At 33.5% G+C, this 24,908-nt stretch overlaps 1 protein-coding gene across 2 annotated transcripts in view; it reads right to left on the bottom strand.

The window, feature by feature from the left end:
- LOC140669361 (uncharacterized) overlaps window positions 1-24,908 on the bottom strand; it is a 162,436-nt gene that overhangs the window by 99,777 nt on the left and 37,751 nt on the right. For both annotated transcript variants that reach the window (XM_072899148.1, XM_072899147.1), the window contains one exon: window positions 22,899-23,003. In XM_072899148.1, the coding sequence (XP_072755249.1) occupies window positions 22,899-23,003 (105 nt within the window). The remainder of the gene's footprint in view (window positions 1-22,898; window positions 23,004-24,908) is intronic.

The following is a 24,908-nucleotide window of genomic DNA, read 5'->3' on the forward strand; positions in this document are numbered from 1 at the left end:
GACCTTTATCGTTATTTTGTGTGTATATATATACACACATATGTAATACATAAATATAAACAAGTCTATATTTAACAAAAAAAATTAGTTAAATAAATAAAAATTTTTTGTGCACAATTAAAAATAACATACTGCTATTTTTTATTAATTTGTTAATTAATTAGAATTAGAAAATTTAGAACTAAAATAAAACGCAGAAATTTTTTAAGATATTGTAAAAACAACTGAATTTTTTATGATCACCTTTATGTTGCAACCACTTAAAAAAAGAAGAAAAGAGAATCTTTTAAAAAAAAGAAAATCCTAAAATATATATATATATATATATATATATATATATATATATATATATATAGAGTTTCATCCGATAGAATAAAAGTAGCTAACCAAGATAGCATCCAATAACTATTACAATTTTCAAGATGTGTTTCGAAGTTACTTGTAATCCCTGCGGTGCCATCAGCACGAAATAAGATTGGGAAGATTTTTCCCAAAGGCAGGCATTATTTGCGCATAATTCATCCATGATCGATTGAAATAGATGGTGTGATTAAATTTAGAATTTCACGCATTTTTTAAAAATTAAAATTAATTAAAAAAGTCGTGGATAGAAAATAAAAAAAATTATTATATTAAGAAATAGTAGCATACTATACTTTCGTATATAAAAAAATTTTTATTTAGTAAAGAATGTTATTTTTTCTATCTTGGGGATTATGAATTAAAAATCGTAATGATGGAGCGAGAAAATAAATCTAACCGACGTCTCTATTGGCTAATCTAGCTAACTTTTTAATAACGTTTTTAAGCACAAACGGAGTTTTAATTTTCCCGACAACAAATAAGGTGCTAAATAGTTTTTGATCTCGCCGGTTGAATATAATCCATCCACAAAATTGTAGCCAGTCGAGCGAATCGAGCGCGAGGTTGCATTGATCGAATTAAGGATCGGGCTGCAAGTTTAATTACGTCCCGTTCCACGACGTGCCCTATTTCTTCGGCTCTTTCGTCGGCGCCTTCTTCCATCGCTTCTCTTAATAGCTCTTTGATCGTCTCGCTATAAAATCGAGCCGCGTATTAACGCCTTTGCGCACTGCTTTCCTCATAGCCACCGTAATTCGAAGCAAGTTTATGTGATCACCCGCGTAAACGAGAATTCTTCAACGGAAAAAAGAGACGTAAAAAACCTTACACGCGTAAAAACTATAATAATAATTCACATCAATTATCTATCCTGCGATATTATTTCATAAACATAACTTTTACTTTTTATGTTAAGTGTAAGATATTTAACGTGCAATATTGTAATATAAAATTGCAAATTAAATATATTACACTTAACATAGAAAGTAAAAGTCATGTTGTTTTTTTTTAAAGAATATCGCAGGATATATGAATTATTATTATAGTCTTTACGCGTGTAAGATTTTTTTTACTTTCTATGTTAAATGTAAAATTTAATTTGCAATATATATATATATATTTACACACAAAACGCAAATACTCAAACTGCATTAGAAAAATTACATGTAATAATAATGAAAACGATATAAGGAATTATATGCATAAATTTCCAAAGTTGATGACTTGAAATTATGAACATTCCTAACAACTGGTAATGACATAACGAGATTATTACTGTTAGCATTATTAATATCATAACGATGCTATCAAATCCCTCACGAGAGACGTCTCGGTATTTCATGTAACGTATATATCTTGTGTAGAAGGTAACGTGCGCGTTTGCATAAAGTACGAAGTTCCGCCGATCAAATTAAACTCTGCGCTACACGTTTAATTACATTTTGTCGTAACGGCGCGGGATGTCTCACCTGCAACTCTTGTGTGAAACCCACCCACATTCGGGAAGTATTTTTCCTTCCTTTCTTTCTTCCTACTCGTGCAATCCTATACATGTCAACCTTGTCAAAGAACGCGGCAAAAGAATTTTACCCGAAACTAGGTCCCTGTTTCGCAATCGCGCCAGCACGCGACCGGATCTTGCGAACGCTTGTCTCAATCGAGTAAATGTCACCGGACAGAATACAGAACAAAGTGAGACAGACTCCCGGAGGTCGCAAAGTTCACTTGTTCGAGGGCGTAAGATGTTCTCGGGGTTGCGAAGCACGAAACGACTCGTGTAGACAATATTTAACTAAGAAAGATAACGTAATATGAGACTGGTTTTATTCTACATCCTTATTAACTAACAATGTAACAATAATGATCTTCCAAACATTTTAAAATAATTAAAAAAATAATAATAAATAAATAAAAAATAAAAAAAAAAGAGTTAAAGGAATATATATGTGTATATGCTTTTTTCTCTATGGTTTAGATTTATAATTTATATTTTGATAAATTTCGACAAACTTTGAAGATCAAGATAAAAAAAAAATATTGTGACAATTTTAATTATGCTACGTACATTAATTATGCATATAATTTGAAGATTATTATTATTTCTCAATCATCTCCGTTTATTTTACTGAATTTTGTGAGAAGCTGAGAAACGTACTCCTTTGTTTCTGTGTGCTTTCATTACGTAAGTCAATTTGGAAGAAAAAAATCGTGACGCAACTTTCGCGAAAACTTCTTTTCTTGATGGAGAAAGTTGCCGGCGAATAGTTTCCCTGCACGCTCCATCGAGTTCATCATCGCGCTCGTAACCGATCGATGCATCGATTCTACTGCTACCTTGAAAACTTCATTGTGTATTATTACGGTCGACGGCCGTTCTCTCTTTTACTTGGTCATGACGGGATATTAACCCGGATATCAGTCGATTCGTATCATTGATTGCGCAAATTATCGATCGTATCTCGCTACACGAACACAAGTATCACTCGAGAACTCTCAATTATATATGCTGATATTCGAATAACGCTAACATCAATATATATTCTGCTTCCTCTTTTTATTAATAATAGTAGAACTCATTTTACTCACATTTATCGAGCTGATTGCATAGAATTGTTTTTATGAAAGCAATTAAAAAAGTTCGACGAGTCATGACTATAATCGATGATACCATAAAATAAGTTGATAACGTAATATAAATAAGTATGCTGCATTTTTGTAAAGATATTTTCAGTTAGCAATCAAGTTATAATACAAAAAAATGATCAAAGTGTGTACTCAAATCTTGTAAAAAAAATTCACTGAAAATTCCCTGATCTTGCAGGTATTTTTGTTAAAAATTCCATGTAAAAAGAATATTTTAAAGATTGTTTTATGCAATTTTCTAAAATAAATTTTTTATTGTATGTGTTTTTAATGCGTTTTACTCACACAAAGGAAAAACATAAAACCATTTAAACTTCCAAGTACTAGATTTATAAATGTACTAAAAAATTGAATAGCCATCGTTAAGATAAAAATTTTTAACTTTTGTACATTTTCATTTTTTCATTAAAAATTAAAATGAAGAAGATGTATATTCATTATTCTGTTAAGACATTAAATAAGTAAACAACGATAATTATATATTTATAATTTAGAGTGTAAAAGCAAAAGAAGAGAGAATTTTTTAAAAATTCTTTGAGTTCCAATAAAATTCCATAAGAATTCTCTAATTTCTCCAGATATAAAAAAAATTTCTTAGGAATTCCAAGTTTTACACGTTGTTTTTCCAGAGAGAATGTATACTCTGATGAATATATACCCTGATAATTTTCTTTTGCAATCGTAGGCATGCCTTTCATTTCCTTTCATCACTAAAACTGTGTAATACAAAAAAATTTACAAAAATAATCTAACGTAATCGCTAATGTTGTGCGAATTTTTTATTAATGCGTTAAAGACAGTTTAAGAAAATGAGCTAAAGAAAGAAATTTAAATTCGATTTTTTTTTAAATGTCAAACTTGTAACCAAGCTACGTTTAATCTACTCTATAATTAGTGACGCAGACGTGATCGAGAGATTACTTTGATGCCGATCTGTAACATTCTCAGAAAGCTTGCAAGAAAATTCGTATGACAGCAGAGATGCCTCTTCATTCGCGTCTCACCGCGCTTTCACCCTTTAACGAAACTGTCATTCTTGCTTCTTAACGCGCGCTCAAGTATTCGGTAATCTCACTCTACCTCCCTTAGAGTCTACTTTGCTACTTTGGTAGTTGTGTCTGTTACATAGAATCTTATACTATCCTTGACTACGACCTCTTTATCATTGATCTTGTCGTAGTTCAAGTGTATCTTTATTGCAGAATTTGTGCGATGGCATTTTGTGTAACGGAATGTGACAAAATTCCATGCAAGTAAAAAAATTTAATACCGATTGAATATTAAAGAATAATAACGAATATAAAATAGTTGTAAAATAATCTATTATTATTGATAAATTATTATACGTTATTACTAAATTGGCTCATTAACCCAAAATATGTTTTATCTAATAAATGTATACGTACATAAATTTGTAATATATTTGAATAATTTGAATAATTATTATATATATTCTAAAATCTAATTACGTGTATATATAAATTCGTAATATATTTGAATAATTTGTATGTGTAAATGTGTAAATGTGTGAGAACTATGAGAAATGAGAAATTCTAATTGGACAAACATAGTCTTATTTCTAGTAAAGAATAAAATTTTAAAGTTTTTCTCGTCAAATATAGAATTAGTATTAGTAACTCTGTTATCTGATCTTATTACTTTTCAGAGGTTTTCTAACTTTGATCGTAATGTGCGAAGAAACTCGCGCCTGTTTTTTAAGATAAATACGATCGGAAAAAAAAAAACAGTTCGCAGATATTTTAAATTATTCGCACGCTTTTTAACGTGCGCTTTTTTATGGCACGGAGAGGATCTGTAATAAAACTCGTAAACTCGAGATAAATGAAAAGCAAACGAAGCGGAAGCCTGGCTCGTTATGATCGTTTAAAACGTTCGTGCTTCCCTCACACGAAGCTCATTAATGATTGAGAAGGTGGGAAAGTGGAGTAATTCATTTCTGCCGCGCGGCAGCGCGCGCGATTCCATAATCCATAGGGTGTAATTCAGTTGGTTCCTCGGTAGGGAAGGCTCGCTTGAATCCCGCAAGGTATTTACGACAATACCGCGGAGATACGCTAGCTCTATTATTGCATCCTATGAGATCGTTCAAACATCGTAAAGTTTCTCGTTCGAGTAATCTACCGCTTTAATGCTACATAATCCGCAAGAAATTTTATGAAGAGTTTCGAAAATACGAATTAGATTTATGTCGTAAATTTCTATGAGTGTACAGTCCGAAAGAAGGTATTGAACAAAGTTAATGGAATTAATTAACGTCATAAATTTTCAATAAAATTTTCTTTCATAAGAATTTGGCCTCATTAATAATAATACTTGAGTAATAAGTTGAAGGTAAAAACATCTTTTTAATTTTGCAAATACCACCTGAGTATGTTAAGGTAAATCACCAGATGAAAATAAAATAAAAAATATGGAAAATTCAATCATGCGTATTCCTGCAATTTGTGTATATGCAAATGCATTTTATGCACATCTTGCACGTCTGAAAAGCACTCACCTGAGGAAATGTACACACGGATGTATGTGCTTCGTTTTCTACAACTATTTTAATTTCCAAACATAAATAGCGCTGCAATTCATTCCTTTCGTCGTCAAACGTTCGTTAGAATTCAGAAAGAAGAGAGTGAAAAAGGGGGAAAGGCAGGGAAAGAAACATGCCCAATTCTCCCAGCGCCATGTGAAATATTTCCGGTCCACGTGCGCGCGCGTTCGTGCGCGCAAACATTAGCGCACTGAAATATTCGCAGCCCGAAACGTCGAATGCGAAATAAATTCTCGCGGCCTCTCCGATTTATGCTCAGCGTGCACCTCTCCGGGCACGTTTTCGATTCGCTCGATACACTACTCATTTAATATCTGTCTCGAGAATAGTCGAATGCACGACAGCCGATTGGCAAGCTTGAGCTTTACCCGAGTTTACTAGAGTTTTTCCAACGTCGACGATGCCAGACTACTTCGCATCCACTCAACTGCTTTCCGGCAAGTGCATCTCTCGAATGTATCTCCTAAGAAGTCCGGAGATATCCTGACGATGCCCTCGTTAGAGGCAAGTGCCGTTAAGCTACTTTTCTTCGTCCTTCGCCAGTAATACTCTACAATTGCAAGCGCTTGTTTATCCCGCGATATCCATTGTCTCTACTGATTTCAAATATCAAATGTCGATGAAGAAAAAATTCTAACGTTACAAATCAGACAGCTGCATCTTCAGAATAATAAATTGTGTGTTAATACAGATCTAATTACTTGAAAACGAATTAAGTCATCGTGTGGTAAAAATGACAAGGAGATTGTTCTTATATAATTCTTCCTTTTCGCATTTTAATATGTTTAAAAGTTTATACATAATATTTATATATATTATATATATATATATATAAATTGTTAAATTATATATATATATATATATATATATATATATATATATATTATAATATTAAATATTATATATTAAATATTATATATATATATATATATAATATTATAATATTTATAAATATTTAATATTAAATATATTAAATATTATATATATATATATATATATATATATATATATATATATATAATATTATAATATTTATAATATTTTATTTATACAAATAATTACAACTTATTCGATATACTGTTATAGCTATTTAATACAATTAGTTATGTCTTTCGAACGAAATAAAATTTAGCTTTGTCTAATATATATCCGAAAATATTATAGTGATTGTTAGTGGAATTTCAAAGCATACAGGCTATGTTGTTTCGCTTCGACGTGGTTCAATGACAATGGTACGACAACAAAATCGAACCACGCGAAAATTGCGAACGTGGCAAACGTATTGGCGCGTTGGCAAGCTTGTGTCACGACAATTACGGCAAACGATTGCGCACGAAAATGTAAATGTATGCGATAAAATGTAACGTATAAACAGATTGTTTGCCGCTTAAATAACCATTGGCTATCTGGACAAACGACCGTCATTTGCGGCATTAACAATTATATAGTCTTTAATGGTTTTTCTCCCATATTTAGGTTTATGGCATGTCATTATTTATTCACCGAGAGCCAGACACAATTTCTCTCTCTTTTTCTTTCTCTTTTCCTTCACGCGTGAAATTCTATTATAAAGGCCGCAAACAGAACCAATGGCCAACCAACAGTGGAAATCTGAAAATTTAATTACATGCTTGACAAAAGTTGTCTCCTGCGAAACGCGACGAAAAGGTGAGAGTGTATTTTAACGAGACGCTCAACGTAAATCGCTCGCTTTCCACGAATATAATCACGCCGGCACGCTTTTCCACGAGCGCAAGATGTTGCTAATTATTTCAAAGAGTTACGCTCTTAGAAGAACGGAGCCGGCGACCTGACTTAAATTGGTCGTGCAAATTACATTTTAAAACGGTCCAAGAAGTTGTTGCCTCGATACGGAAAGTTTCTGAATCTTTCGGTAAGAGGGCCAGTCGCCAGAATACGACTTTCGTGTCCCGTAAGAATCGCATATAGCGTTTTTTTTTGTTTCTCGACATTATTAATCCGCAATTTGGCTCTTATCATTTACGTTCGAATTGATCCCGCGTGCTTTCGGTGTTACTATTAAAAAAAATTCCAGCGCCAGTTTTACATTCTTAATTTTTGTTGTACACACAAAGGATTTAGAAAGAAAAAGGAAAGGGAACTTTTAAAATAAGAAAATTAATTTATACACGCTTGATATTCAACTTTGGCTTTCCACAAATTGCTAAAATGTAACCAATGTGATCAAAGTTTTCAATTTTTCGGTAAAAATACGATATATTCCCAGGCTAAAAAAAATCCCGGTTCTGCGAAGTTCTGTTATTCTGTAGGGATTAAAAAGGTACATTTTTTTTATATCGGCGCACGTCTTTCTTGAGGCTACAGGCATGAATAATAAATGCTAGCCAGAAGCGAGCGAATAATCATCGCCCGATCAATATATGATTGTAACGTGGCATTTTTTTCTTTTCCGAGGTCGATCTAAAATTCGAACAGGTGAACGCTGCTCTGTCACAGCTTTCGATTATTTTTTTATTCGCAGCTGCGCCGCAGCTCGGTTACGTCAATCTTTCTACGCGCGCGCGTGTGTTTGTACATCAACCGTACAATCTACTAATTCCGCCACGAGGAGGAAAAACTGATCTTTTTTTAACTCGATACATTACGCGTCACTAAGCGATCGAACAAATATACCTCGCTCTATTATCAAATAAGAAAAGTTTGTACGTTGTAAATTGATCAGTGTCAAATTTTTCATACAGACTCGGAGACAAAGTTTTACCAACCTCTTGTGTTACATAATTTAATTAATCATCAATTAAACGAGGATCGGAAAGGAAATTGAATGATGAGATAAACTCTTATTCTAGGTATAAAAAATATGAATATCTTTTTCCATAATGTTTTACATACAGATTTCATTCAGTCAAGTTTCTTTTCAGTTTTCTTTTCAAGGAATTTAAAGTTAAAAATACTTAGCGTTTAGTTACAATAAAAATCTTATAGATAAATATTCGTAAAAAAATAATAAGACAGTAATACAAAAATAATATTTTCCTTTAATTCTCTATCAAAAAGTCGCTTTTAAAGCAATTTATCAAAATCAGCCGGCAATTCCTTTCATGTCTGCATCCTATTTCTTAATTCTCCCTTTTTGAAAATAACAACGCTAGTCTACGTGTTTAAACGAGACAAGCGCCTTTTCTCGTCACTGTTTCACGACGAGATCTGAAGGCGGCAAGATTGTCGAGCCGAAAGCAGAGAAAGAGGCCGGTAAAGGCGCGAACCTACCAAGTAAATAAGGAGATGCTTCAAACACAAACCCTTATAATACTTACGGCGGGCTTTTAATATCACGATGCTTCTTCGTTATATGAGAATTCTCAGCGGCCGGAAAGGATCGTACATTCAAGAACTGAGGTTGAGAGTGGTGGTTGGCAATGGAAAATCGCAAGGCAAGGTGAGAAATATACCCTCTTCCACGAGAAAAGTGACGTGGCGCGGAGATGCTACAAGATAAGATGGAGATATCGGTGGTAAGGAGATAAGGACGACGAGAGAAATGGAAATGCCATGATTGGTGGATGCTGATGAAAGGCATCTGCCACCGCGTCGAGGGATTCTGAGAACACGACGGAAATGAGCTTAACGTTCATTCCCACGCATTTTCAAAACAACTCTTATTTCAGAACGAATGGTCGCAATGAGGGGGAAGAAGGGAGAGGACGAGAGAACAAGGCGCGTCGCGATGTCATCGGGGAATTAATAATAAGCTACTGCAGAATCATTCCCGTTCCCGTCGCCGTGGGAGTTACCTTGTTGTGTTCGCTCAAATTTGTTCTTACAGACGTTGCAGAGCGTAGCTGCACGCGCCTGCTGTGCGTCGAACTAATTCCGCGGAAGAGGCTTGGCGAAAGCGATTTAACGTGTTCTGAGCACGAAGCGGAATAACAAATATATAATAGAATGTTAAGAGGAGATTGGAATTAGATTTTGTACACCGCTATGATTTCTACCGCGTTGATTTTAAATCTATTATATATAACATATACTACTGGTCTCGTGTAATATCAACTTTTGTAGTAAACTGATTATTTTCTCCATATTTAACTGCAACATACAAATTTATTTTAAACATATTAATAAAACAACTCGTTAATGCTCCACGATTTTTCCTAGAGTTTTTCAGCTCTTTGCATTTTTTTATTTCGCTTCTAGAGACGCGTCGCGTTCGTAAAATCGCGTTAATGAAGCCAGGAATATATTATACATCCTCCAAGTTCATTATGTCGACGGATTAACCGCTGAGCATCCAGAAAAACGCTCTCGGCTTTGGTTGTTTAAATCAACCGTGACACGTTTACTTTTGCATCGCATCCTCTTTGTCGTTGACAAGCTCTTTTAGCGCGAATAACAAATTTCTATGTGATGTAAATAATATATCAAACCATTCTTGAACATGAAAACTTTTCTGAGTGATATAATAAAATTTTTGAACAACTAAAAGTTGTGATTTCCACGCAATTTTATTTAGATTGATTATTAGATGTGTAATTTCTATCGATATGTAATTATAGCAACACTCTTCGCATTCGATGATCAATTATTGCTGATTATTAAATTGACACATGTGTTATTACATATATCGGGAGAATTAATAGAAAGCAGACACATTGCAATTTATGACATTATCTTCTCCAGCGCTATAATTTAAGCATTTCCATCAAGCCAATAATGATTAATTAACAGCGTGATTATTCTGTTAAACTCAGCCAATAATGCGCGAAACACTTGCGGCGAGGAAAATGAACGTTATCGTCAATTAAACAGATCCATTAAATTAATAATATGTATGTAACATCTGGCGCACAAATTTCAGAATGAGGAGGCAGAGGGTCGACGATATTTTGATCCGTGTGATTAATCCAACCGATAAGAATAAAAAACGTTCGACAAGAATTTCTCGTCCAACATAAGTTTCACGGATGATGCTGACCCGATATTGAAGCGAGTGCTGTAGCGTTTCCCGGTATTGCTTAATCCCGCTACGGATCCTGCAGAGGTCCTGCGGGACTGCCGATCCTCTCTTGCCTAGTCGTTTATAAGTCGCTTGCGGCCAACGGCTCATTAAAAGAGATTTAGTAAGTCGTTAACTCGCTCGGTCGGGCCGCAAATGAAATTTATACAGTTTATTTAAGAGGCCAGATTAAGCTTTATTCACGACCGAATTCTGACAGCATTATTCAACGCTGGTATACTCGGAATTCTTGAGATCACTATTACTTCAGCTTGAGTTTGTGTCAATATGCAGCATGTCAATGATGAAAGGTTTTATTATAGTTTTAATAATATATATATATATATTTTTCTAAATTTGTCTTAACAAAAGATTAATTCCAAGTTCAACATAGATTCTTTCAAAATTAATTAGTGAATTCGAAGATCATAGGGTAAACATTCGCAAGTATAACGTTATACGTTTAAGTAAAATTAATACATAAAATATAGAAATGTTTATAAATAAATATAAAATATTGTATATAAGTTACTTATATAAAGTATACCGCGCGCGCGTAATATCTTTATGTTTTTCTTGCATAATGTTTGTGACTCATAATTAATGAAACGTCATTAACGAAGCTCGAATAAACGTAGATAGATTAACTGTAGAATATTACTCTGAAAAAAATGGAATCGCTTATGTAATTAATCCAGATTAGTCTCCCTCTAACCCGTTATACTTAATTGGCATTAATTAAGAAAGAAATTCGTTATATCTGCCATCGTTACGTAAGAGGTGCTATCGACGCGACGTTAATTAAAAAGAATGTCGATGAAGAGAAGACGTAGGAGAATTGAATATGTGAAAATCGATCCTAACTAGACGAGTGTCAAATAAATCTTACGTGAAAATTTAACGTCAAAATCTCTTTTATCTTAAAAAGCTTTTAACTCAACAAGTACTTGTATTGTTACTTTTCTAAACAAAAACTAACTAGATTTTACGAATAAAAAAGTTACGATAAATTTGTGGTATCCAATTTATCTTGTATATTTAATTTTTATCACGCATTCATGCTATCGCTTTTCAACTTCTCGACAATTACTGAAACATATTGCAAAACCCCATCAATGCAATCGCGACAGTTGATACGACGATTTATACGCGACGTGAAATGTATATGGAGAAAGAAACAAATTTGCGCAGTCGTACATTTGTAAAAAAAAATAGCATTAGAGAAGGTGAGAGGAACGGCATGCACCAACTATAAATCAGCAATCAGTCTGGTGGATCTAGCACCATTGACGAAGAATGAACAGTGACAAATCCAATGGCGCTAATGAAAAATCACGAGTAATAGACATCACTCGCGAAAACAACAAACTACAAGGGAGCACATCAATGAAGGGAATCGATGAAGAGTTCGGAAACGAGGGTGACGAGGAGAGCAATGGACAGACGGGTCAGCGACGGGCGAACATAAAGCAGACCGCGCTGCTGACTTTATGGATTCGATTATTCGCATTTGCTGCCTATGCAGCAGTTTTCTCTTCATGTCGTCTGTCTGAGAATCGTCGATCGTTGCATGGAAAGGGACAAAAACGGGAAGAAGAGAAAGAGAAGGAACTTTGCGTAGCATAATTTAAATTTATATCAAGCCCGACCGGTGAGTTGGCAAGACTACTTTACTAGTGTCATAAAAGCGATCGTGACGGAACTTGACAAGGTTTTTCTCGAGTTTCAAGCCCGCTCTCTTCCCTCCCATCTTGTAATAATTATTCATTTTATTTTGTTATAATTCTCCGCGCGGTATGTTTTATTTATGTAAATATAAAATTGTTGTACAGCGATCGACTGACGACGATGTGACATGCGTGTACGATTTTATCTAAATATAACGAGCGGTGATGATATGATGATACGCCATTAGTGCAGTTAATCCTTGTCAAGCTAACCATAGTTTATGCTGTATTTTGAATATATATGATAAAGTAAAATTAGTTGATACATAATGTTGAATTATTTCAGTTACTTTAATTAATTTTATAATACTTTTAGTTCATCTCTCTCTCTCTCTTTCGAAGTTAATCTATTTTCTGATAAAATTAGTAAATATAATAGCTCTCGCTATTTCCCTGCCACGTTTCGAAAAATATTTTAATAAGTGTAAAAATATAAATCTGAAAATATTTCTCTCTATGCTCTCTATGCATATGAAATAAGATACTGGTTGATTTACGAGAGTTCTGTTTATTTTAAAAAAAGTTTTTTTCGTAAATCCTATGTAATTATTTATATTTAAATAAAGATCTAACAAGACAGAACTATGAATTTCTTAAAATTAAACAAAACATAATAAAAGAATTCTTAGAAAAAATTAAGACGTAACATAAACTTGTAATAAACTAGTTTATAATTTACTATAGCCATCTAATTTAATAAATTATTTATTTAACACATATCACACAAGGAAACTTATTATTTGTGCTGTAATAACTATTATTCAATTACATGTTCAGTATTATACATTTTAATAAATTAATATAAAATAGATTGCAAGCTGTCATACGAAATAACATATTAGTTTCATGCATGTAATTTTAATCAGTATTTATATAAAACATAATACACAAAACAATAGATTAATTTTCCAACATGCAATTAGTATATTTGTTTATAGATATGAAATATATAATAGTAAACCAAGAGAGAATATATCAGGTTATAAATCATTTTCAATATACATATATATATATTGTTTATCAGAATATCAGTATGTCGTAGAAACTTAACTAAAATACTCTTTAACTCATAGTATATAAAAAACTACATAAACTTATAGAGTATATAAAAATACTGTATAAAATTTATGTATTAAAGTAAAAAGAATAAAACAAAAATGAAAATTCTCATGTTTGCATTTATGCTGGTCGTCGTCATAAGTACTGAACAAGTGACTGAATACATAATTCCCTTTCAAAATAACACATAAGGTATCCATTATAATTCTTAATTTTCTTGCATCTATTAATTATTTTATTTAAATTATGTGTATTCTAAATATAAATTCATATATTAGTTTTGCAAATCCATAATAAAAAAATTGATGAAAACTCGTGAAGCGTGTTCAAGTCGAATTTCGAGATTTATATTGTTGCATTTTTTCCGTACGTCTGATTGGCAATTATTGACGTTGAAAAGCGAACATTAATTCAATTTGTTGACAGTTTCTTGACAGTTCGTTGAAGCGTGCGCTATTTGTTACTTTTAAGTAATAAAAATGATAAAAATGCATATATTTAAGCAAATATAAATTATTATTTTACTATAATAACTATTATAATAATAGTAAAATATAACGAACGTATAATTGCTCCAAATTTTTTAAAGAAGAAAATAATTTCTTATAAACACTAGCAAACAGCGCCCGCTTTTTATACAGGCTTAATTTTTCCAATTTATTAAATAAAGAAAAAAAATATCTATATATTTAAAATTGTTTTACTTTAATTACTTTTTTTATTTTATTTTATATATATAATATAATATATATAATTATATATATAATATTTTTCTTATTTTTCTATAATTCTGTAGTAGATATATAAAATTTTTTTAAAAATAATAACACTCTTTCAAAGTAATATGTTAACTTTAATATTTCATCAACAATAAGAATATAGAACAAATTAATAAAATAATTCGAACTGTTTGAAAGATAAGTCTACATAGTAATCAATTGAAGCATATAAATTAAATAAATCTCTCATTATTGATTCTCAAGACGAGAATCTTGAAAAGAGACAACAATGTTGCACAGCTTTTTGTTTTATCTCCGTATTGAAGTAGCAAGTCAAACTTAATATTTACTGTACCCATCTTCAAGAGATTATCTCTTAGCACGTTGTCAAATTATTTATTAATAAGGAGAACTTATATAGAGAGCTAATATCTTGTAAAGTCTTATGATTATTGAAGTGCTTTGTGGACTCATCTTTCAAACGACTATGATTATTTTATTAATTTTGTTTGTTCCTCGTGTTATATATTCTTAGTTCAATATTAAAGTTAACATATCACTTTTTAAAAGAGTGTCATATTTTTTGCGCAAATGCTTGTAAATAAGTAACAGTACGATAAGATGAATATTAAAATTAATTAAAATCAATCAGGAAGCACAAGAATAATATATAGCCCAAAAACTATTAATTTTTTTATCAATTCTCTCTATTTTAATATACAATATACTTTTATATAAGTGAGTGTAAAAATAACTATTTTTTATAATACATAAAAGAAAAAGAAAAAAGAAAAATATTATTTGTAGAAGTTATAATATCGCATACATTGTGGATGAGATGAATGGTACTGCTGTCGAAAGAACTCTCCAGTGACATATGAATGCCTGGTTAAACTGTTAGAAGGGCCGGAAGAGGATGAAGCGGAAAATATCTTAGACAAATTTTTCTTTTATGAGAAAGTAAAAGGGATGAGAGAGAACTAATGGCTACACGTGAGTATCTATCTATGAAATAATTCCTAGTGTTTGTAAAAATCCATGACTAAGATATTGAAAATTATTAACCTCTAAGTATTTAATTTCAAAATTTGCATATTTTATTATCTTCTATAATGTAAATATCAAATAAAAGAGCTTATTATTTAAAACAAATATATATATATATAGTATTACATATATATGTATAATTTCCCTATTATAAAATATTAGTTATAAAATATACATACATATTATATTCCAAAGTCTATCTACGCGTTATACCGTAAAGCATAAAGTTTTAATTTTTATCTTTTTTTAGAGAGAGTTGAGAAAAATAACTAAAAGATCATGAGAGCAAGAGAGAGATGTGCTTCTCTCTATTATAGAATATTATAATGTTTGTCACCAATGATAATAGTTATTGCAGAACAGATAATAGAAAAAAATCAATATAAAATAAAAATTCCTTAAAGTTCTAGTTATAACATATATAAGAGATAATATTTGTAAAAAAATTAATACACATATATATGTAAAACATAAGAAATAAAATCTGTAATATATGTAGTTTCATTTCTTTATAAATAATACTTTCTCAAAAGATTTGAATGTTGCATGTAAGACCGTCGTCATTTATATGTTAGGTAATGTTTAAAGCCTACATCATATATACAAGTATTACAAGTATATACAAATAACATTCTTAAGTACAGATATACACACTTATAGTTCTAACATTTTTTCACTTTTCATTTTTTTTCTAACTATTCATATGTGCATTAAGAGACTCTTTCAGAAATCTAAATTTTGTTTTAATACGTATGAAAGAATTTATTTGTTATACATTATGTCACGTTGTTATAAGAATTAATTTATCAATATTGATATATTATCATTTTCCGTTATATCATATTTATCATTTAAGTTGTTCATCATCAAATGTCACATATAAACAAACGTAACATAATTGTATGTTTGACATTTAACATTTCTTTTAGTAATCAATTTATTATCATTATAGATGCCATTATCACATACTGCGATTTAATTTGACAAAAAGTACAATTGTGTTTTATGTTAGCGACATAATGTATCGCTAATTCTGACTAATACTTCAATTATTTTATTTAATTTAATCAATAAAAATAGCTCGAGTTGAATGTTGAATATAAGACATTGAAACACATATTGTCAAGCCAGATATTTCTCTCGGTGTTTTGATCGCGAGATATGATTGCTCCAGGCGGCAGCCTTTGCTCTCAGACCATTAGAGAGGCAAAAGGGATGAGAATAAAGACTTTTCAATCGGGTTTATTCAGAAACCGACGATACCCCATCCCCCTTTTTCTTTTTCTTCCCCGACTAGCATTCGCTTCGCTCGTTCAGAGAAATTGGAAAAACACAGAGGAAACGGAACTTGAAACGCCGCGTCGTCCCAGAAAAATGGCGCACCGGAAATTGGGACTTGCCCCCTCTAATTTTACGTACCAGAAGTGTCTTGATCGGAAACGAATCGAGGGAGAAAACGGCGCGAACCATCCGAATACAAATAGCTCGCCGCAAAGGGCTCCACTTAGCGCCGGGATGCAGTCGGCATGACTGCAGATTACGACGATACCATTCGTGACTCCCGTGCGTTCCATAAAAGCTTTAAATAAAATACCAATTTTATCCATATACCTTCGTCCTTTATTTTTCAATGAACAATTTATATATTTGCCTGCCTCTTTCATTCATTGCGCGTGGAATTACCTAGTATTCTAAAATTTTATCATTATCTCAACGCGAGAATCGCAACGAGAATATTTAAAAAATAATTTTAACAATTAAAATTGAAATTGTTTTGCGTAAGCAGCAGCGGTTATTTTTTATTGTATCATGCGATTTATGCAAAAGATATTCAAAATATACAACAAAGATCCAATTTCGTTAAAATGCTAAGTTACATATTCTTGTGTCTTTAGAATATGAATAAATTATGTCTTATAATCTCCCGTGGATATCTTTTAGAACATGAATACATTTGCATCACAATATAACACCCCAGTTTCAAGAAAATATTATAAATTTTAATCGAAAACGTAAACTTTTTTTATGCTCTCTGTTTCTTAAAAATTCGTCTGCTTAAGACTTCTTAGAATTCTCTTTCTTATATGAATATTTGCGCTCTTTAAAAGCTGGTATCTTTTATGTCCGGTTTAACTTTAACCTCAATTTAAACTATATCTTCGTCTCTTTTTCAGAAACTTACCTAAAAGAGATATAGTTTAAACAGAGGTTAAAGTTAACCGACATTATTAGGGGAGAATTATTCAACCTAGAGTTTCGCCTTATGACATGAAACCGCCCTTCAGCTGCCCTTGCGCCGCGAGGCGCATCAAAATTATAATCAATTCACTTGTAACGCCTTCGATTCGCGACTCGGTTTACTTTTAACTACGTAATTTTGCGCAAAACTGACTGACGAAAAAGGGAGGGAGGAGAAACAGGCCGACATTTCGTGTAATCTAACACGAGGGAGAGGAGAAGGAGACGTCGAGATTCCCCAGCTGCCTCCGCCGCCGTTCGGTCCATCCTGCCGCGGACAAAGAGGGATTAGCATGGGAATTACTTCCGGCCGGACGATAAAGCCCGAGAGCGCGGAAAGTTCAAAGCCGAGCCGACGTAGCTGGTTCGTAAGCGCGTTCTCGTTGCACGCCATGCACGGAGCAGAACTGAGCGCGTTTCGACGGAGGAAATTGACGCCCGCCCGCCCGCCCACCCTTTTTCCTTCGCTTCGGGGGCCCCTTCGGCGTTTGCCCTGATATTATATTATTCCAGTTCCGAAAGGACCTTCCATGCACCGCTGAATGTACCACCGAAGGACCAATCATGCTCTCGATGCCGCACTTTCTCGTCGCTGTCGATGAAATCGTTTGATTTCGCGAAACGAGGCGCGAACGGGAGATTGAATTCTCTTCTTTTTCTCTCGATTTTTTTTCTCTTTCTGTTCATTTGGTTTTTTTTTTTTTTTTTTTTTTTTTCCGCTGCACATACAATGGAGAAAGACAAGAGCCGTTCCATCGATCGCGTTATCATACCGGGATTGTGTTAGATAGCTGGACTTTTGGCGCCGTTAGCTTACTGCAAACGAGCGGACTACGAGAGTAGAATAATAACGTGAAGCGCTCTCGAGCGAGAGGCTCGCGTGCTCTGTAAATTGCTTGTAGAGCGAGAATTCGATACGCCAGTAGCATGTGCCATGTAAAACGCTGTTTGTTTGCATTGTCGTTTATTGCGAGACGTGACTGCGAGGAAGGAGGAATTCATTCGCATAGCCGATGACCGCCCTGTCGGATTAATGTCCCTCCTGTAGAGGCCCGCTTTCCTTTTACTCGCGCTGAGAAAAAAATATGCAGGGAAAACGAACGATATAAAAGCGTTGGAGTTATACAGGAACAAACTGCTTATAAGCTTTTATAAGTTTTTTCTTTCACTTCTTTCGCTGTTATTTATTTAATATTTCTAACTAACAGAAAATTCGACGTTTTATATTTGTGTATAAAAAAGATAGATGATCTAATTCATGTGTAGAAGTGTAGAGACAATACGCGTTTCCGCGGTCCATTGTGAGTCAGATACGAGGCGCAATATAAACTTTCACAGCGTGATTGGAAAACACGCGACAACATCGCCGTGGGCAGACAACAGATTTTACTTGCAAGGGATTTTCCACGCCGCATCAAAATACATAAAATGTACGGAAAGCGTAGGATAAAAAAATTGTTAAGTTAGAAAAGAAATGATCCTTTACAATCCTTTGTGTTTTAAGTTTTAACCGCGCTGTAGCTCTTTTCTACAAATTTTATATCCAATCTCGTAAGGAACCTTTGATAAAGAAGAAAAGGTAAACGTTATTACATCGGGAAGAACGCAATCGATGTTTCATGAGTTTGAATCGACAACGAGAGTTCTCGCAGAACAAAATTGAAAATCAAACACGCGGAAAATCGCCGCGTAAAATATGAAAAACAAAGATGATGATAGAGGACGAGCAAAATTTCGTTCGATACGTAATCAAACACCAGTATACCTGCAGAAGGATATGATAGAGAATCAAGCTTATCGTCTCGAACCTTATCGTTGTTTCATGATCAAAAGAGTCCAGATCGATAGCTGTCTGGTTTAAACAGAAAATCAAGCGGCAAGAAATATCTTTAGCGTTTAAATGGAGCGAGAATCTCTCTCGTGACGAGGGCGGTGAAGGAAAATAATGAAAAGCAAGAAGAAACATGTCGACACGAATGATGAAACAAAGATAGAGAAATGAGTCGCGCGGTGATGGTCGCGAAATATTACTCTCGAAATACATATAGGGCAACGTTAATATTCTGTTTTACATCGAACCGATGAAACGAGACTGCGAGCGGCACTGTTTTCTCCATTCTTTCGGAGATTTCCTCTCTCCCTTCTATCCTCCATTTGTCGGACCCTCATTTCGTCGACGACAGAAAAAGAGAAGAGACATTGAGAGACAACAGCAAGGTAATAATTAATATTAACAAACACGCGGAAACAAAATTAATAAGGTAATACTGCTTGCAAAACTTCCGTACTAGGACAAATATTTGTGATTCAAAATTTTATATTAAATCTTATTATAAATCCAACGTACGAAATAAAATCTCTTTATGTATATTATTATCTCCTTATATTCGTAATAAGAGAAAAGTACATTCAGAACAGAGAATTGATTGTAAGAATCCTCACAGGATACTTCTATTTCAACGAGATTTTGTCATAAATCAATTTGCTGCCGTTATTTTCTTCTTCAATGAGAAAAATAATAGCCAATTTTTTATTTATTTATCATATTTAAAAAATACAACATTTATAAAATTAATAATATTTTATAAAACAATATTGATGGGCAAATTTTAGCATTATATGTAAATAAGTTATCTCTTGTATGCGCCATATAATTTATCGAAAAAATACTAAAGAAAAAAAAGTATTAATGCGATCATTATCGTTACTCGCGGCGGCGCAAATGGAATAAGTGAAATAAATTTAATGGAGCTCGCGTCGCGGTTCGTTTAGGTGATTTCGAGCGCGAAGGTTTCGACGGGTCTACGCGAGCCGACCTTTTTCACGTAATTTATAACGTGTCGTTGCGAATGAGGAAAGTTAAGTGGTCGGCTGCGCGCGTCGTATCTCCGAGTTGGAAATGCCTCCGAGGTCTTTAAAAAAGTCCCGCAAACTTCATTAAGAAATTCGGCGCCTCGGGGCACGAGCGCATCCATTCTCGCTATATACATACGAAAGTCCGGCGCGGCGGAAAAAGAACTTTTAAATTTAGTTGGCTTAACTGACTCCGCCCGGCAGTTTAAATGAAATTACATGATTTCGGAGCGGGACGAGCGACTTAACGACTTGCTACTCCCTCTGCCTCCCCCTCTTTTCCCTCCCCCCCCCCGCCTCTCCCTTTGACGGCTCTCTCATAACGTAATCCCCGGTTGATATACATCGAGGCGAACCGGATTCCCCAGATGAATTAGAAAAGTTGGCTCACTCCGTCATTAAGTCGGCTTTGTTAACTAACTCGTAACATCTTTATTCGACCAACGATATTCGTGATAACGGAACGTGCTGTGAATTATTCAGACTAAGAGTGGAATGAAATTAAGATTAAGATAAATCGAAAAACATTTCTGATTATTTAGTCTAATTTTCTAGAAATGATGAAATTATTTCACTTTGAAGTTGTTAAAGCAAATAGTTGCATCGAGCACATGCAACGAATATTCTGCATGAAAAGAATAAATATATTCAAATAAATATATTCTCATATTATGGTATCTGTAACGAAAACATTCTGTAGTCTGAGATTAGAAGCAAAAGCTTTTCTGTGCGAAAAAGAATTTTTAAATATAGCGTGATAAAATATCGCGTGTCTTCGACTAATACATATCTTTCAATCAAATTCATAGTCGATTTTGTCTTATTGTTAATGACAAATTAGATATTACTATCTATATTTTAGCACGCAAAATTTTTATTTTATTTTCCTTAAAACAAAGTCAAATTGAAATAATCTTGTCTAATAATTTCAAAGTTATATTAAAATTCTTTAATCTATTTTAAAAATAACAAATCATGTATGTGACTTATTATGCTAGAAAGAATAAACCTATTTAAGCGAAAATAGCATTTTCTTTATCTCAGCAATTAGTAATCAAAAGCGACAACACTAAAACACTTCGTATATCCGGCCCTTCTTCTGGCCAACTGTGTTTCCGTCCTATCGATTGCTCGTTGCAATCAGTAATTCGATTTATGCTGTTCGAGAACATTGCTGTTGATCGACAAAAGCGCGGCCGCTAAAGGATTGAGAAACGAAGCGGTAGCTCGACGACGACAAGGTGCTCGTGTAATCAAGGAAACGATCGAATTATACCTGCTTGCGAAAGGCTGATTGCTCGCCCACGGGGAAATTACCCTCTCTTCGTTCAGTCCTCTCTTCGACACTACTCGGAGACTCGGACCTTTAATTGGCGCTCGTAATTAAGCGTTTCCTTTTCCGCTCGCCCCGATCCGCGACGTGATCGTTCCAGAACGGCGCGTATTCGAGATTATGGATATATGCGACTATACCGGAATCATCATGCGTGACTTAAGCGACCTGCATAAAATTCTGAATAATCGTGTCAAAACTGTGGAATTTTTCGCTAAATTATAATATAAACTGCAATCATCGTGTGAGATTTAAGTGACCTACATAAAATTGTGAACAATCGCGTAAAAACCGTTGAATTTCTCGCTACATATAATTTTTACGAGCACAACCTTACTCGAAGCTATATATTTTTTGGAATGATTATTTAGATTATCTCTCTCCAGAGATTTTATTTACATATATCATTTATTGCAGCATAAGAAAAATAAAAAAAATTACGAAAAATCTATATATATTAAAATTTGAGGAAAATTAATATATATGTAAAATAAATAAATCTATTTCTGTCATTGCTTTTAACATTTTAACTCATCAATAACATTATATCGTTTTCAAAGAAATTATTTAACTTGATAAAATAATACAAAATAATTTACAATAATAATGTACAATACTATAATAAAAAAATGTCAAAGAAATTTAATATTCCTATTAGTTTAATGGCGATGCACAATTCGATATGATTACGTTGCATTGACGATATTCTGCGATATTTTGAATGAGATATCATTAAGTTGATGGAGGCGAGGGAATCTCGTCGCTCCAAGTTTCTCTTGCGACCTCTGCTATTATTTCTCCCGCGTCAGCCGCAAATTGAGGATTCCCAGGGTTATAGATGAGATCGAATGAAATTAATGGCAACGAGGGAAGGATTACGAGGTCGCAAGATGGACCGAACAGGTGACCGAGGTTGAGAAATAGCGTGGAACGTCGTTTCGTGAACAAATTCTGACAGCGTGGAAGGAATTTCGAGCTTTCCGACGTGAATCGTGCACGTTAAATCCGGTTACTTAGCAAATTGAACCACCGGAAGGGAATTCGAACCGATAGTTTAGGTAACGTTTGATCAAGCGACGAATGCGGGACGATAAACCAGGTGGAGATGCGACATGGAAAATTTTATTTCCAATCGTTTCGTTTTATTCAAATCAAACCGATGCGACGCCTAAATTCGCACTTCCCGAATTCAAATTTTAATTTACACAGATATTATACAAAAAATCCTACAATTAATAATGCAACGTTCAATTTGTTATTCTAGAGTACTGTATATAAAATAACTTGAAAAAAAATTAAGAAATCTTTAAATTTTTCTTTAAATTATTTCTCAGAATCAGTTATTTTATATCAAATCATAATCATGTTTGTTTACCTTATCAGACGCTGTTATCCCTTTTCTCTTTTCGCATGCGATATGAGAATATATTCTGCAATCTGCTATTTTCCATAGTGTCGAATGATCAGCGTCAAGGAGAACCTGTCAACATTGATTAGACAGATGTTAGAGCGTCTATTTTCAACAGCATATATTATCGAGTTAACAGCGTAAGTCTAATTACATCCCCCGTCTAATTAGCTGTCGTTCAGCGCGTTGCGTCGCCATGTAAACATTCGAACATGCCCGTGTCGGAACGAAGCGTGTCGCGACGATTAACGGCCTCGAATTGAATTCCGCCCTGTATCGCTTGGACTCGGAAGGGACATGAGATAACCTCGATGACCGTGAGCCGTGAGGCAGGCAACGACCATAATTACAGGCCGTGCAAGCGTATCGATAAGAGGGACTTGCATATCGATAGGGAGAACCGCGTATCGATAACAGGGCACAGAGCAAGGCACAGAGCAATTCCACAGTCGATGGCAAGCTATATAGTCCTAAGGCGGGTCAACTATCGCCTAGAAACGTATCTGGTCCAAGAGAAATCCTAGATTTCCCCCGAGGACTTCTTCAGGAAGCACCAATCGACTGATACTTCACGAGCTTCTCGTCTACTCTTACTTTCGTATCGTAGTCAAAAATACTATGTTCGATATATTCCAATTCAATTCTATATAATCTACGTTAGTCTACGTAGTCTGCTTTATATATATACATTTTTTTCATTCTCTGTCGCAAACAATATTATTGTTTATCTCACCGTTGATTACATCGCGAATGGATTTATTATTAAGAAATACAAACTTTCTCTCAATATTGCATGACAGGCAAAATAACGTACTTATTAATTAAAATCACATATATATATATATATATATATATATATATATATATATATATATATATATCAGACATATTTATTATATCTTATTAAAAATTTTTTGAGGAAACGAAGATACTATTCAACATAAAAATAAAAGAAATGTGCATGCAAGAGAGGGAAAGAAAGAGTTAACCCGAGAGCTTATTTACCGTTCGTTAAATTTCTTTTCGTCGGTTGAATTACATAGCACATCAAAGCTCGAGTGAGTACTGAAAGTGGAATCAACGTTACCAGAGTTTTCAGTAAATACAGTAAACTCGCGCCGCCTTCTGTGTGTCTGCTACCTCAATATTGAAGGATTGGAGCTCTCTTGTTTGAAAATGCTTACGGGAAATTGTCGGATACCATATTGTTCGACCATAGCATGGACATACTTATGGTAAATCATGTAATATATTCCATGCAGACACGATGTATACCAGAAACTACAATCCGTTTTACTATTATATACCTTGACTCCTAGATGTTTCCATACATTCACATGTGTGTCGGAAACTGTATTATGCGTGTAAGTTACATATTGTACAATATGAATATACATATACACAGCGTTATAACGATTCATACTTTATTCCATAATAATACTACAAACTAACATATTAAAAATGTTAATGCTTAATAACGAAAAAATGGAACATTAATATTTATTCATTTTATTATTTAATATTTAATCTCTGCATTGTAAAGTTTTATACATGTATACTAAGTGGCTCGTTTATCTGAAAACAACTTTTATTTGAACAATTTTTTTTTTAACTTAGGAATTTTAAGATGTTCTAGTGAATTGATTAGGATCAATCACTCTGTATATTATGCATAGTTGAGATTAATTATTATAATTATTTTTCATTCTTTTTTTTTTACATACACATATACAAACAGAAGTAATTATTTAAAGTAATTAATGTACATAGTATTTTTTTCTTTTAAAGCTATTTAGAGTTGTAAAACGGTGGCTGTGCATAACTTAGAGATACACAGTTTATACTTGTAAATGCCGTTTTGCCTAAAACACGTGAATAGTTTATATGTGTAACCATTTCCCGATGTGTAAATTAAACAGCACAGGGAATGGATCTGTGAATAATTAAATGTAGACATAACGATTCCTCCTGAGATCG

The sequence above is a fragment of the Anoplolepis gracilipes genome, chromosome 9, assembly GCF_047496725.1.
Source record: "Anoplolepis gracilipes chromosome 9, ASM4749672v1, whole genome shotgun sequence".
NCBI lineage: Eukaryota > Metazoa > Arthropoda > Insecta > Hymenoptera > Formicidae > Anoplolepis > Anoplolepis gracilipes.